At 42.7% G+C, this 15,054-nt stretch overlaps 2 protein-coding genes across 2 annotated transcripts in view; one reads left to right on the forward strand and one right to left on the reverse strand.

Annotated features, from left to right (window-relative positions):
• LOC102428656 (histone-lysine N-methyltransferase SMYD3) overlaps positions 1 to 15,054 on the reverse strand; it is a gene marked incomplete at its 3' end in the record, with an annotated part of 399,438 nt that overhangs the window by 373,453 nt on the left and 10,931 nt on the right. The window lies entirely within an intron of this gene.
• Positions 11,441 to 12,063, forward strand: LOC102427705 (histone H3.3-like). Its single transcript, XM_014446502.2, has one exon. The coding sequence runs from the start codon at positions 11,597 to 11,599 to the stop codon at positions 12,005 to 12,007; it is 411 nt and encodes a 136-aa protein (XP_014301988.1). The 5' UTR covers positions 11,441 to 11,596; the 3' UTR covers positions 12,008 to 12,063.

Consider the following 15,054-nt stretch of genomic DNA (forward strand, 5'->3'; position numbering starts at 1 on the left):
ACTCAAGTAACCTAGTACATACACATGCAGCTAAGGGCAAAGATGATTTTAAAAGAAATCAGTTTTTCATTCTGACAAATACCCACTGAAGACCTACTATGAGAACATGGTGCTGGGTACTAAGTTCTTTTCTACCAATATTATGACTACAGGTCAGGGCAACTTAAAACAAGAAAAACAAACTAACCTAAGCCACAAAAACAGTATCTAATAACTGATGCTTAAATGACTGGAGACTTGATTTAACTGCATCTCAGGACAGGCACCCAAAAGTATAGCTAAATACGAAGGATGCTCTGTATAAAAGTGTCAGTGTGTATGTGCGCATGCAAGTGCATACCTGACCTCCATCCTGGAGGCAGTCCAGGCTCACAGTTCACAGCTTGGGCTTGATACACAGAGACCTGAGTTCAATATCCAACGCTGCCATTTAAAGCTGTGTGATTGTGGTCCAGAAACCTCTTCAAGACTCAGCCACCTCAACCGTCAAATGGGGATAAAATAGCAGTTCCTTTAAAACGCTATGCATTTAGCTCGCTTCTACTGAAGGTATGCCTTGCCATCTGGCACTGTGCTAAGCACTGTGAGCTACATGTGAAACAGTGCTTGCCATGTGTTAAGAACAAAGCAGGCTTCTGTCTGTTTTGTCCCCGTTGCAAGCTCAGTATTTAGAACAGTGACTAGCATGTAGGAGGCTTACAATATATACTGAATAGGTGTTCGGTGTCAGGTGGGTCAGAAACTATCCCCTCCCCCACAACCCTTGTTTGGATTCAGCCTTCTTGCGTATAGACATTTGTAAACACCGCTAAAAGTTCAAGTCTCTTTTTTTTTTTTTTTTAATTTCAGAGAGGAAGGGAGAGAGATAGAAACATCAATGATGAGAGAACCATCAACTGCTGCCTCCTGCACACCCCCCATAGGGGGGATCGAGCCCACAATCTGGGGCATGTGCCCCTGGCCCGGAATGGACCCTGGGATCCTTTAGTCCGCAGGCCAATGCTCTATCTACTGAGCCAAACCAGCTAGGACTCAAGTCTCTTAGTTTTAATAAGAGTTACAAGTGTAACTCCTGGGACCCCATATGAGATTTTCTGTCACACATGTCTAAAGTACCTTTAATTGAACATTTTGTACAATAAAACATTAAGCATACACGGAATTAAAGTATGATGCACCCTCATGTACTCATCAGCCAGCTTCAATAATAACCAATTTTTGCTGTATTAAAAAATGTTTCCCAAACCTTAGCAAATTAAGACTAATAAACACCCATCTATTCACACTTACCTACTAGTTGTTAGTCTAAGACAATGGTTCTCAACCTTCCTAATGCCACGACCCTTTAATACAGTTCCTCATGTTGTGGTGATCCCCAACCATAAAATTATTTTTGTTGCTACTTCATAACTAATTTTGCTACTGTTATGAATCATAATGTAAATATCTGATATGCAGGATGTATTTTCATTGTTACAAATTGAACATAATTAAAGCATAGTGATTAATCACAAAAACAATATGTAATTATTTATGTGTTTTCCGATGGTCTTAGGTGACCCCTGTGAAAGGGTCGTTCAACCCCCAAAGGGGTCGCGACCCACAGGTTGAGAACCACTGGTCTAAGAGAAGGAGGAGGAATATTTAAGTTCTCTGACATAATTGTGGTTCTCACATCAGCTCTCTTATGAGATGACACTGCACAGCAAAAATCAATTTCATTAGCATGAGCATTCAGAGAAAACAATAATCAGTCCTCTCCTGCCCCCTTCTACTCTGCTATTTTGTGCCTTTCTGATAAAATGAAAGCATATCTCAATACAATTCATGTAATCTTTTTGTCAAAAGATTTCTTTAGATCTCAATTTTTTAAGTAGCCAACAGAAAAATAGTGCTACACGTGAATTATGGATATAATAAATCTGTCTCAAATACCTTCAGGTCAATATGCTATCTTCCTTTTGAGGAGCTCAAAACTTCCATCATCAGAGTGATTCTCAGTTTGCCACGAGAGGTAACATGGCATTCTGGGTCAGGCCAGGGCATTTCATCTTTACACCAATGGTCTCACTTAAGGGTGTTGTACGTAAAGCCAATGGCAGGCCTCCTCACTGATCCAATCCTCAGTGTTTCATCTTATCATTCTATACAGATGCTTCTTATCACTCTACTAGAGGCCCGGTGCACGGATTCATGCACTAGGGCGGGGGGGGGTCCCTCAGCCTGGCCTGAGCCCTCTCACACTCCGGGACCCTTTAGGGGATGTCAGACTGCCGGTTTCGGCCGGATCCCCGCAGTCAGGCCAAAATCAGCAGTCTGACATCTCCTAAGGAATGTAGCAGTGCTTAAAGCAGCAGGCAGCCGGGAAGGAGCCCGAGCCGGGGCCAGGGGCTGGGCGCCGCGCTGCTCCCACTCCTTCTGGCCCCAATGTGCCTGCCACCACTCAGTAGCACTGTTGTGGAGGCGGGAGAGGCTGGCACTGCCACAACTGCACTCGCCAGCCGTGAGCCCAGCTTCTGGCTGAGCAGTGCTCCCACTGTGGGAGCTGATCACCAGGGGGCATCTCCTGCATTGAGCATCTACCCTCTGGTGGTCAGTGCGCATCATAGCTACCAGTCGACTGGTTGAGTGGTCGACCAGTCGCTTAGGCTTTTATATATATACTAGAAGCCCGGGTACACAAAAATTTGTGCACGGGGGGGGGGGGGGGGGGGCGGTGTCCCTCAGCCCAGCCTGTGCCCTCTCACAGTCTGGGACCCCTCGGGGGATGACCACCTGCTGGCTTAGGCCTGCTCCTCGGGGGATTGGGCCTAAGCTGGCAATCAGACATCCCTCTGGCAGCCCGGCAGCCCTTGGGGGATGTCTACTTGCCAGCGGGGAGCAGACCTAAGCTGCAGTCGGACATCCTTAGCGCTGCTGAGGAGGCAGGAGAGGCTCCCACCACCACCACTGTACTGGCAGCCATCGGCCTGGCTTGTGGCTGAGCAGAGCTCCTCCATGTGGGAGCTCACTGACCACCAGAGGGCAGCTCCTGCATTGAGCGTCTGCCCCCTGGTGGTCAGTGTGTGTCATAGTGACCAGTCATTCCCAGTCTTTCTGCTGTTAGGGTCAGTTTGCATATTACCCTTTTACTATATAGGATAGAGGCCTGGTGCACGGGTGGGGGCCGGCTGGTTTGCCCTGAACGGTGTCCCAGATCAGGGTGGGGGGGTCCCGCTTGGGTACCTGGCCAACCTGGGTGAGGGGATGATAGCTGTTTGCAGCTGGTCACACCCCCTTCAGGGTGGGGGTCCCCACTGGGGTGCCTGGCCAGCCTGGATGAGGGGCTGATGGCTGTTTTCAGGCTGCCCGCATCCCCTTTAGGATGGGGGTCCCTGCTGGGATGCCTGGCCAGTCTGGATGAGGGGCTGAGGGCTGTTTTCAGGCTGGCCAAGCCGGTGACTGAAGCTCCCAGCCTCTCCTTTTTTTTCCTTTTTATTCTGGGATTTAATTGAAACTTTGTTGCCGCTCCAGCTCCGAGGCCACAGCCTGCTGAAAGCAGGTTTCTGGGGTTTGTTTAGCTTCTATAATTGAAACATTGTTGCTTTCGGGCTCAAAGCCGGGCCGCGGCAGGCGGGGAATCTTGGCTTCCTCCATCACTGGAGCAAGCAAGCCTCCTGTTCACTTCAGCTGCGTGGCTGCCAGCCGCCATCTTGGTTGGCAGTTAATTTGCATATCCTGCTGATTAGCCAATGGGAAGCGTAGCGAAGGTATGGTCAATTACCATGTTTTTCTATTATTAGATTAGATATATAAATTGATTCACCCAGTAACCATATCCATCTTATACATAACCATCCTTTTTGTACCAGCTGGTATTTTATCCCTCAGATTACTTTCAAAGCTACACTGGCCCAGAGAAGGCCAAGTACAAGCCTTCTCCTCACTCAGAGGCACAAGTGCCCATCTGCACCCATCAGGCGATGAACAGCTACTCAATCTCAGTACAGCACTTTTCCCTAAAGATGCATGCAACTCTTGAACAAAAGATAACGTTAGCCAATAGAGTTAATACATTGCAGACGGATCACAAGAATTCTCGTGTTTTGTTTTAAGGCTTGTGGCCAATCACAAGAATTCTTTAAAAAGATATTAGCTTGAAAGAACATGTAATAAATAACTTCAAAATGCAATGGGTATTTAATTTTAAAGTGTGCCTGTAACATTTATATAAAACGCTTTTTTGGTACTTGTTCAATAGAAACTTATCTGGACACTGGGTAAAGCTAGCAATAAAACTACTGGTCCGCAATGTGTTAAGTTAACAAGTTCCATATGTTTTATAAAGACAATAACTTAGGACACAGTGAGAAACAAGTAAGTATTGATCCAAATTCAGGTGCAGGAACATCAAAGCTGTCTACTTCTCAGTAGGAGAAACATCCAGTACAATCCCAGAAAACTGCCGGTCAGGGAAAAAGAGAAGAAAACATCGCACCGCAAGCAAGGATGGACCAGAGAACCTCTAAGATTCCCAAGAGTCTGTGGTTGTAAGTAGTTTCCCAATGGGATACACTAGCTATCCCAAATGACAGGGTTTTTCTAACTTAGCCCTATGTTCCTGTACTACCATGTTGATCCCAATGCCCTTCTCTTGAACCTAAACAAAGCCCAGCTGCACACGTAGGAAAGGATTTAGTGTTCACAGCAACAAACTGATTTTCTACTGCACCCAGGTGACTTTTTTTTAATGTTCCTTTTTAAGTTACCAAAGTTAAGGTAAGCAAGGGAGGATTTCCCCGGTGATGATATGTGCCCTACTTGATGCACTTTAACATTAAACTAAGAATTAAACTGCTGATAAGTCATTGAAGTCTGGCTTTCTTACAAAACATTCATATTAATTCAAGCAAAACATTAAAGAGCATTACCTAATGAGTCATACTAAAATGGCAATGAAAAGAACAACCATTAAGACTCCCAGAGCACCAGTGGATCACAAGTTATCACCACTCCCGGCCTGAAATGTTTTAAGACTAACATCAAACTACCTACCTGAGCCCCCACAGGTACCCTGTTCCTCCCTGAAATACATAACACTTACCAAAGCACTGCTGTCTGCAAATGCAGAGACTTCCTTCTCTAAAACGAAACTGAAGGACTTCTTTGGAAGAACAGTCACTAAATTATCGCTATTGCTGACCTAAAGGCTCAAGGGATCACTGGGAAAGGGGGGCTGTGTAACTGTGTAATTGTGCTCCCTCAGACGACTGTGACCCTCACATCAGCTTTCTTACAAGAGCAAGGAGCAATTAAGATGGCACAACATAGGGAAAATATTCATTGAACAGTCACAAAAAACACAGTAATTTGTACCTCTTTCTTTCTCTCTCCCCCTGCCCTTTCATTTACTCTTCTGTTTTGGGTTTTTCTGATAAAAGAAAAGAACATTTCAATGCAGTCCAAGTATATTTATGGCTAATCCCACATCATGTTTTATATTTTAGTAAGTCTGCCATTGTTTTTTTAACAATTTTAACAGATGCCATTCTCAAAAAAATTTAGGTACCAGAGAACAAAAATATACATAACTTTAATTTAAATCTCTAAATTACTGGACTAGCTGCACATTACCAAAGAGGGTTTTATATTAAATCAACATTTTTTCTAATCTGAAAGACATGTTATTTTATTATCGCCTTTACTGTATCACAGAATGTACAATTACTGTTAACATCTGACAAGTTTCCAATAGGAATGAAAAGTTAATTAGTAATAAAGATTGTGGTCTCTGAATTCAGGTAGAATCAGCTATATAGCTTGGGCAACTTATAACCTATCTAAATTCCAGTTTCTTTATATATATGTAAAGAAACTGGAATATACATATATTATATATATGTATATATATAATATTCAAATTGTCCCCTCGGGAGTTCAACCAGGAGACCGGGAGTTCGATCGCTCGCTATGATGTGCACTGACCACCAGAGAGCGGCGTGGAACAAAGGAAGGCCCCAATTGGCCCTGATCGCCAGCCAGGCCTAGGGACCCTACCATGCACAAATTTCGTACACTGGGCCTCTAGTCTATCTATAAAATCGGAATATGAAGAATGCTTATACAGACCTTGAGAGATTTTGCAAGATTATATGAGATAATGCACATTAGAGCCCTTGGCTTTGTTCCTGACACAAAGCAAGTATCCCGTAAGTGTAAACTATTGCCATCCTCCAAACTGATATTACTACTATCATCACTACATACTTATCAAAACAAACAATATCCCACACATTGCATTGGATGCCAGATACTTTACCATATTTTATCATGTATTCATTTCTGCAACTCTAGAAGGTGGGTATACTATTTTTATTACTATTATTATTATTAACCCCATTTTACCAATGAGTACAGGGAGAAATAATGTGGGGCAGAGTTGGGCCAGATTAGAAAGGACTATTATTTTATGTTTGGAGAGATAGGAGCCAGTCATTAAGGGATATTTAAGGGAGACTAATATGGCAGCACCTCATAGACTAAAGTAGATGAGCTCTATAAAAAGATAAAATCAATCAGCTAAGAAACAGCCCTAGAAGGAGCCTCTCTGCCAGGGCCAGCCTGGCACCACCAGGAGCTGGCTGACACAGCGAGGCAGGGGTGCCTTCCTGTTGCACATGAGCAATTCCACAGAACAACAATGTCAGACAAAGCCACTCTGGCCAGGATGAGTCAAGACAAAAACAAGACCTCTTTGTAATTAAGACACTCAATCACGGAATCACCCCCGCTTCTTGACACCAAGCAACCTAGAGCCAAGCCCTGCTTCCTGGAACCCTCCTTAAACCACCTTACACAAGCCAAATCCTCTAATAAATCCCTTCTAACATCCTCTGAGACACCCCACAATTCCCCATGGTGTGTGTGTTTTCACATCGCAATGAGGTAATAAACCCAACTCTGTTCAACTACAAGTGTGTCTTTGGCTGGAGTTAGGGACAGAAATGAGAGCCTGTACTAGGCTGGTAGTCGGAATGGAGGCAAAAAGAGACACTTCCAGTTTAAAAAAAAAAAAAGTAAAAAACTAGCAACAGACAATTAAAGGGAAAAAAGTTGAGAATCATATACCACTTTGAAAGTGGATGACTGAAATATATAAACTTAGAGTGGATATGGTTAAATTAGCTTCTCTTTATGAACTGCATAAAAGATAACGGAAGACACAAAATATTTAGTAGGCAATTTAGAGACTGAAAAATAATGTCTGGGCCCAGCTCCAACGATTCTCATTTAATAGATCTTGAGTGCAACCTGGGTATCAAGATGTTTAAAAGCTCCCCAGGTGATTCCAATGTGCAGCCAAAGTTGGGAATCACTATCTTCGAGAATGCCCAACAGACTCCTGGGGCAAAAAGCTAAAACGAAAGAGCTGGCCTGAAGACCAAACAGGATTCCCAGATACAGTGAAAGTAATGGAAATGATTAAGGAGTCAGTGCGGTTAACAAATGGCAGCCAGAACCCAGGCAGGACTGGTGAGATGGGTAGATGACAGGGAAACATGGTCGGCTGGTAAAGACAATATTCTGCATTAGCAAAATCTTCAAGCAGGAGACCTGCAGTCCTCTGAGGCAGCCTCCACAACAACTCACCCACCACTGCCAATGGCTGTAACTGTGCAGCCTGTTTAACTGTGTACAAATGGAGGTGGAGTCAGCCGAGAGCTTTTCTACCTGGTGTTCCCACACTGCCATCTAGTGGGTCAGGACGGCCAGGAGCTGGTCTGAACTGGAAGTGAATTCGAGGTCTGCACTCATCTGGTTACAAGGCAGATAAGCAGCCTAAATTCAAGTGCTTGATTCTTATGTTTTCCTGTTAGAGCAGAAGTCAGGCTTACTGTACAGGTCTTCTTATGGAGGTGAAGCAACTGCTCTAAAATTGGTAGTTGTGAGGCATAACATTTGGAATGTACTTAATGCCACTGAACTGAACACTTAAAAACGGGTAAAATGGTAAATTTTGTTACTGTCACTTTAAAAGGGTGAATGGTATGGTACTGTCATGTGCCGCTTAACGACAGGGTAAGTTCTGAGAAATGCGTCATCAGGTGAGCTTGTTGATGTGCAAGCATCAAAGTGCACTTACACAAACCTAGAGGGTACAGCCTACTACACACCTAGGCTGTTTGGTACAGCCTATTGCTACGAGGCTCAAGCCTGTACAGCATGTGACAGTACAAAACAACATGAAATTAAATCAGCACAAGAAAAAAATGGTGCAATCAGGAGATGGAAATACGAGATGCGTGAGGCTGCTGCAGGCCAAAGAGGGTATTCTGTTTTACAGCAAACTATTTTTTATAAGTAGAATGAGTACACTAAAATGACAGTAGAAAGTATGGCATAGTAAATACATAAACCAGCAACATAAATTGTTTATTATCATTATCAAATGTGATTTACTGCACATAACTGCATTTGCTATACTTTAATACGACTGGCAGCCCAGTAGGATTGTTTACACTTCCATCACCACAAACATGTAAGAAATGCATTATATTAGGATGGCTATAACGTCACCAGGCAGTAGGAATTTTTCAGCTCCGTTATAATATTATAGGACCACTGCTGTGGGTGTGGTCAGTCCTTGACCAAAATGTCATTATGCGTCTATTATTTATGAATTATATCTCAATAAAACTGTTACAAGAAAGGAGACGGTGGCAGCAAATACAGATATGATCTCAAGAACTGTGGAAAGTTTTTAAAAAGGATGTCATAAATCATTCAATCTCATTTCAAGCCCCCTTCATTACAAAAAAGGTAAATTGGCGTTCAGAGAATTAAATTACTTACCCTGTTCACCTAGACAGTGAAACCTAGGCCAAAAAAGGGAACTGTTAACTTATTAAAAAGCCTTCTCTTGTCTCCCAATCTTGAGAAGTGATTTTTCTTAAGCTTGGTGCTTAGCAGCACTATCTTTTGCTGCCCAATTTATTACCTGGTGATCTCAGCCACACCAATGACTTCAACTAGCAGCTGTATCACTGTTGTTCCAATAATTCGAGCTCAGAAACCTGCATTCATCCTTTACTCCTCCTCACCCTATAATCAAGTCAACAAATTGGGTCGACTCTTCTCTCAAAAGGACTTGTTTTATTTCCAGGCCCTCCTCCACCTCTTAACTCAGGCCTTCACTACTGTACAACCAGAGTAAACCAAATCTTCTCTCAACTGGAATCCTCATCTCCAATCTTTCCACATCTCTCTCCAATCACAGAATTCATCCAAATCTGTGATGAATTAGTATTCTTTCACTCATCCTCTATAATTTTGTACATTTCATACTGCTACACAAAAATCATGTTATGGTCTCCTCAATACCTATAAAGAATTTAAATCTTTAGCCTGACCATCAAGGCCTTCTGTATTCCAGAATCTATTCCAACTCTATAAGTTTCCACACAAACTCACTCCAATGTAGTCAAAATGGTCCACTATAGAATCTATATTCATTTCCCTATTAGTTATTCCCCCATAGGTATTATCTATGGAACTTACTTCTACTATTATGCCTTTGTCTTTTTTTTTTTCTTGCCCAAAGGTTCTCACCTCAGGGTATGTACCATCATTGCCTGTGGAGCTTTAAAAGGATCTTTAAGAATGTGGCCCAGACATCTGAATTATCTTCAAAATTCTTAGGCAAATTTGTAAAAGGGGTAAAAACCAATGATTCATAGACTTTAATAAAATCCTATATAATAAAGAGGTGATATGCAAATTGACCATCACTTCAACACACAAGATGGCCAGCAGGGGAGGGCAGTTGTGGGCCATCAGGCCTGCAGGGGAGAACAGTTGGGGGAGGGGGGACCCAGGCCTGCAGAGAAGGGCAGTTGTGAGGGACCAGGCCTGCAGGGGAGGGCAGTTGGGGGTGACCAGGCCAGCAGGGAAAGGCAGTTAGGGGCAATGGGGCCGGCAGGGGAGCGGTTGGGATTGTGAGAGGGATTTCCGACTGCCCATTTAGGCCCAATCCCACCGGGGTCGAGCCTAAACCAGTAGTCGGACATCCCTCAAGGGGTCCCAGATTGGAGAGGGTGCAGGCTAAGCTTAGCCCCCCCCCCACACACACACACACAAATTTCATGCACCGGGCCTCTAGTGTTTTATAAAATGCTTAGGTTTTTAGCACCTTAACTGAGCATCTAATATTATACAGTCAAAAAATAAAAATTTAAACAACCCAGAAAAAATTTTATTTAAATATCCAAGCACTCTTTTTTGATCAAATGCACAACATAAATCTTTCTAATTAGCATCTACTTCCTAATAGGAGGTAAACACAGTAGCTGAAAAATGCTTAACAACAATTAAATTTTAATATACTCATCAAATTCATTTGTGAGAAACATCACAACCACTCAAATTAAAAATTAAACCTAATACATGCTTGTCCTATATGTGACAATCATGTAAATATGAACAGAGCATGAGAATATAAATGTCCAGTTTGAAACCCAACCTGCAGAATTATTTATGGATATCATAAGAAGCTTGAATGAACCCAGTTATGGCAATGTCACCTTAGCCCTTGAGCATAAAGATGCAGACCAGGGAGTCAGTTAAGATAAAAAAGCAAGATAATAGTTGTCCACCCAAACTACACATTATAATAACCTGGAGAGCTTTTAAAATTGCCATTCTCAAGCCACACTCTAAACTAATTAAATCAAAACCTCTGGGGTAGGACCCCTGAGTAGTTTTTAATTTTTTTAATATGTTTTTTATTGATTTTAGAGAGAGGAAGGGAGAGGGAGAGAGAGACAGAAACATCAATGATGAGAGAGAATCATCAATCAACTGCCTCCTGCGTGCCCCACACTGGGGATCGAGCCCGCAACCCAGGCATGTGCCCTGACACTCAACCACTGAGCCACACCAGCCAGGCAGCCATGAGTATTTTTTAAAGTTCCCCAGGTGCTTCCCATGTGTAGCCAAAATTGGGAACTTCTCACAGGGAAATCTAAAGATCAGAAATATTCAGAAGCAGAGACAAAGAAAAACATGCCAGAAAAGAAGGTAAGTTGCTGTCTCTTATTAATTTGTGAGTGATTTTTGTACATTAAGAAAATGTGCTTTTATGTTGGAAATGTTTTCCTCAATTTCACAGCTTTTTCATTGTAAGATAATGAAACTTTGACACACAGATGTATTTAACGTTTATGGAGTTAAATCTGTCCATTTTTCAATCCATCTTTCCTCCTTATGTGGTTTCTCTTTTTATTTTTGCTTTAAAGGCTAACAACAACAACAGAGGACTTCTTGGCATGATTCTCCACCAAAGTCATGAATTAAGAAAGTAGAATTGTGAATGTCTTAATTGTTTAAAATTAAACATGAATAGATCGTGTGTAAAATAGTAAAATGGCAACAAGTTAACATTAAAAAGGAAACTTTCCTGATTTAACTATATAAAAAAGTAAAAGAAAAGGGAAGCGGTTTGGTTATTCGTTGGGGTGGTCCGTGCACTTAGCTCCTGGGCTGCGGCTCTTCCGCGGGCAGCAGGAGCGGCGTCACGGACTAAGAAGCGGCCTAAGACTTCGGCGTTGAGTGAAAGAAAATGACCCGAACCAAGCCGACTCCTCGCAAATCCACGGGTGGGAAAGCGCCCCGCGAACAGCTGGCCACTGAAGCTGCCAGGGAAAGCGCCCCCTCTACCGGCGGGGTGATGAAGCCCCACCGCTACTGGCCCGGGATCGTTGCGCTTCGAGAAATCCGCCGTTACCAGAAATCGACCGAGCTTCTGATCCGGAAGCTGCCATTCCAGAGGCTGGTGAGGGAGATTGCCCAGGATTTCAAAACCGACCTGAGTTTTCAAAGTGCAGCCATCGGTGCGCTGCAGGAGGCCTGCGAGGCGTACCTGGTGGGTTTATTTGAAGATACTAATCTGTGTGCCATCCACGCGAAGAGAGTCACCATCATGCCCAGAGACATCCGGTTGGCTCGCCGGATACGGGGAGAGAGAGCCTAAGGGAAGGCAGTTTTTACGGTGTTTTGTAGTAAATTCTGTAAAATACTTTGGTTTAATTTGTGACTTTTTTTGTAAGAAATTGTTTATAATATGTTGCATTTGTACTTAGGTCATTCCATCTTTCACTCAGGGTGAATGCGAAAAGTGACTGTTCACAGACCTCAGTGATGTGAGCACTTGCTCAGGAGTGACAAGGTGCTAATATGCAGAAGGGATGGGTGATATTTCTTGCTTCTCATGATGCATGTTTCTGTATGTTAATGACTTGTTGGGTAGTTATTAAGGTACTAGAATTGATAAATGTGTACAGCGTCCTTCTTGCAATAAAATTGGTTATGACTTGAAAAAAAAAGTAAAAGAATGGCTTTAGTTGTCAATTTTTTTAATTTATGGGACGGGGCGGGGGCGGGGTGGAAGAGGGCCCCCCTAGTTTTCAATTTTTACTTTAAAAATAAAATGTCATCATAGCCCGGTTTGGCTCAGTGGTTAAGAGTGTCCGCCCAAGAGGACTGAAGAGTCATGGGTTCGATTCCAGTCAAGGGCATGTCGTCCTCATTTGTAGGTTCAATTCTGCCCCGGTAGGGGCCCAGCAGGAGGCAACCAATTGATGTGTCTCTCTCACATCCATGTTTCCCTCTCTCTGTCTCTTCCCTTCCATTCCACTCTTTCTAAAAATCAGTGGAAAGCCCTAGCCAGTTTGGCTCAGTGGATAGAGTGTCAGTCTGAGGACTGAAGGGTCCCGGATTTGATTCCAGTCAAGGGCACATGCCCAGGTTTCGGGCTCAATCGGGTCGGGGGCTTGATCCCCAGTAGGGGGCATGATCCCCCAGTAGGGGTGTGCAGGAGGCAGTGGATCAATAATTCTCTCTCATCATTGCTGTTTCTATCTCTCTCTCCCTCTCCCTTCCTCTCTGAAATAAATAAATATATATTTTAAAATAAATTAATAAAAATCAATGGAAAAAAATATCCCCAAATGAGGATTAACAAAAATAAAATGAAATGAAATAAAATGTCTTATGGTGCTTATCACATAGGTTATGTGCCTTTTCAGAACTGTTTATAAATATAATTGTGTTTCTGGAAAACAACCATTTGAGTTCTAAGATTAGAATGAGATATAATAAATAAGATTATCCCATACAATGATGTTTAGTATTTTCATCCTACCAAGTAATTACTATAGCAAAAATTAGAGGGATAAAATCGTGTGCACAAAATCTTTCACAGTAATAAATCCCATTATAAGTAGATGAACAGGCTCAAGTTTTCCCCTAGCTGGTCACAAATTCAAATGCGACCACCAGTTGCAGACATGAGTTGTGACTGTTAGTGTGAATAACATGGTCATTATCAGTAAGGCACTGGCATGAATTTGACCAGTGCTCTTTCATCATAGTGAGTTTTATTTATTTTTTTAAATATATTTTTATTGATTTCAGAGAGGAAGGGAGAGGGAGAGAGACAGAAACAATGATGAGAGAGAATCATTGATCAGCAAGCCCCCACCAGGGACAAAGCCCTCAACCAGCATGCACCCTGGCTGGGTTGGCTCAGTGGATGGAGCATCAGACTGCAGGCTGAAGGGTCCCAATAACATGGTCACTACTAATAAGGCACTGATGTCAATTTGACCAGTGCTCTTTCATTATGGTGAGTTTTATAGAGATATTTATGACAAAATTTGACTTGTTCACATTTTTATAGAATTCAAAACAAAAGTTATGATAAAAATCAGAGGTTGAGAACAGTTTGGAAAGGAGGTTCACTCTGAGATATTAAATGCTAATAGCTGAAAAGCCAGTCACTATTCTGAAAAATGTCTGCATGCTTTTCACCCCATTGTCCACGAGAGGGAGCATCACATCCAGTTAAGATTCATGGGGAACTCTGACATGGAAATGGGAAATCATGTAAAACTGGATTTGCAAAAATTTTAGATGTAGTATTTACAGACTTAGATGTAAAATCAAATTATAGGTTTCCCAAGAAAATCTCAAAGGAAATATCATCAAATAACTGCACCGGCCCGGCCAGTGTGGCTCAGGAGGTCATGGTTCCCAGGCAGGGCACATGCCCAGGTTGTGGGCTCCAGACCCAGTAAGGGGCATGCAGGAGGCAGCCAATCAATGATTCTCATCATTGATATTTCTATCTCTCCCTCCCTTTCGCTCTCCCTTCCTCTCTCTGAAATCAACGAAAATATTGTTTTAAAAATAACTGGGCTGCTGAGTACTAAAAGTTTAAAAGGACTTACAGAAATTAGTGTAATGTAAATACAAATTCTGAGATATCTCTGAAATCATATGCAGAAAAAATGTATGCTCTGGCTCAGTAAGTCTGCATTGATTACAAGCCCCCAGTTGATACTGATGCTGTTGATTCACAGACCACACTTGCTTAATTAAATTTCCAAACTTACATGTTTAACTCTTACATAAAATTAGAGAATTGACTGGTAAAGAGAAAGACCCTAAACCAGTGATGGTGAACCTCTGACACGCGAACTCATTTTTTTGGTTGATTTTTCTTTGTTAAATGGCATTTAAATATATAAAATAAATATCAAAAATATAAATCTTTGTTTTACTATAGTTGCAAATATCAAAAAATTTCTATATGTGACACGGCACCAGAGTTAAGTTAGGGTTTTTCAAAATGCTGGCACGCCGAGCTCAAAAGGTTCGCCATCACTGCCCTACACCTTGAACTCCTAAATGCTAAGTAATTGCCTTCACCAGGAAAAGCACTCAGAAGAGGTCGGGCTCCCTTTGCCTGAAGAACCTGCAACGGCCGCCCAATGGCAAGTGCCTTGCAGGGGACCACTGACCCTTCTCAGGAACCACCTCACCACCTCTCAGTGCTTCTAAACCTGTGATCAGACTCAAGTCCTGGCAGGCCCCAAAGGACAAAGCTAAAAGTGCAACCCTTGAGGAGGTGCATTACCGGCCAAAGGAACAACAGGATTCTGCCACTTTCTAGCAACAAAAACTCGGGGACACTAAGGGCCGTGGTCGGCAAACTGCGGCTCGACAAATCGCAGCTCG

Source organism: Myotis lucifugus, unplaced genomic scaffold (assembly GCF_000147115.1).
Source record: "Myotis lucifugus unplaced genomic scaffold, Myoluc2.0 scaffold_543, whole genome shotgun sequence".
Classification (NCBI taxonomy): domain Eukaryota; kingdom Metazoa; phylum Chordata; class Mammalia; order Chiroptera; family Vespertilionidae; genus Myotis; species Myotis lucifugus.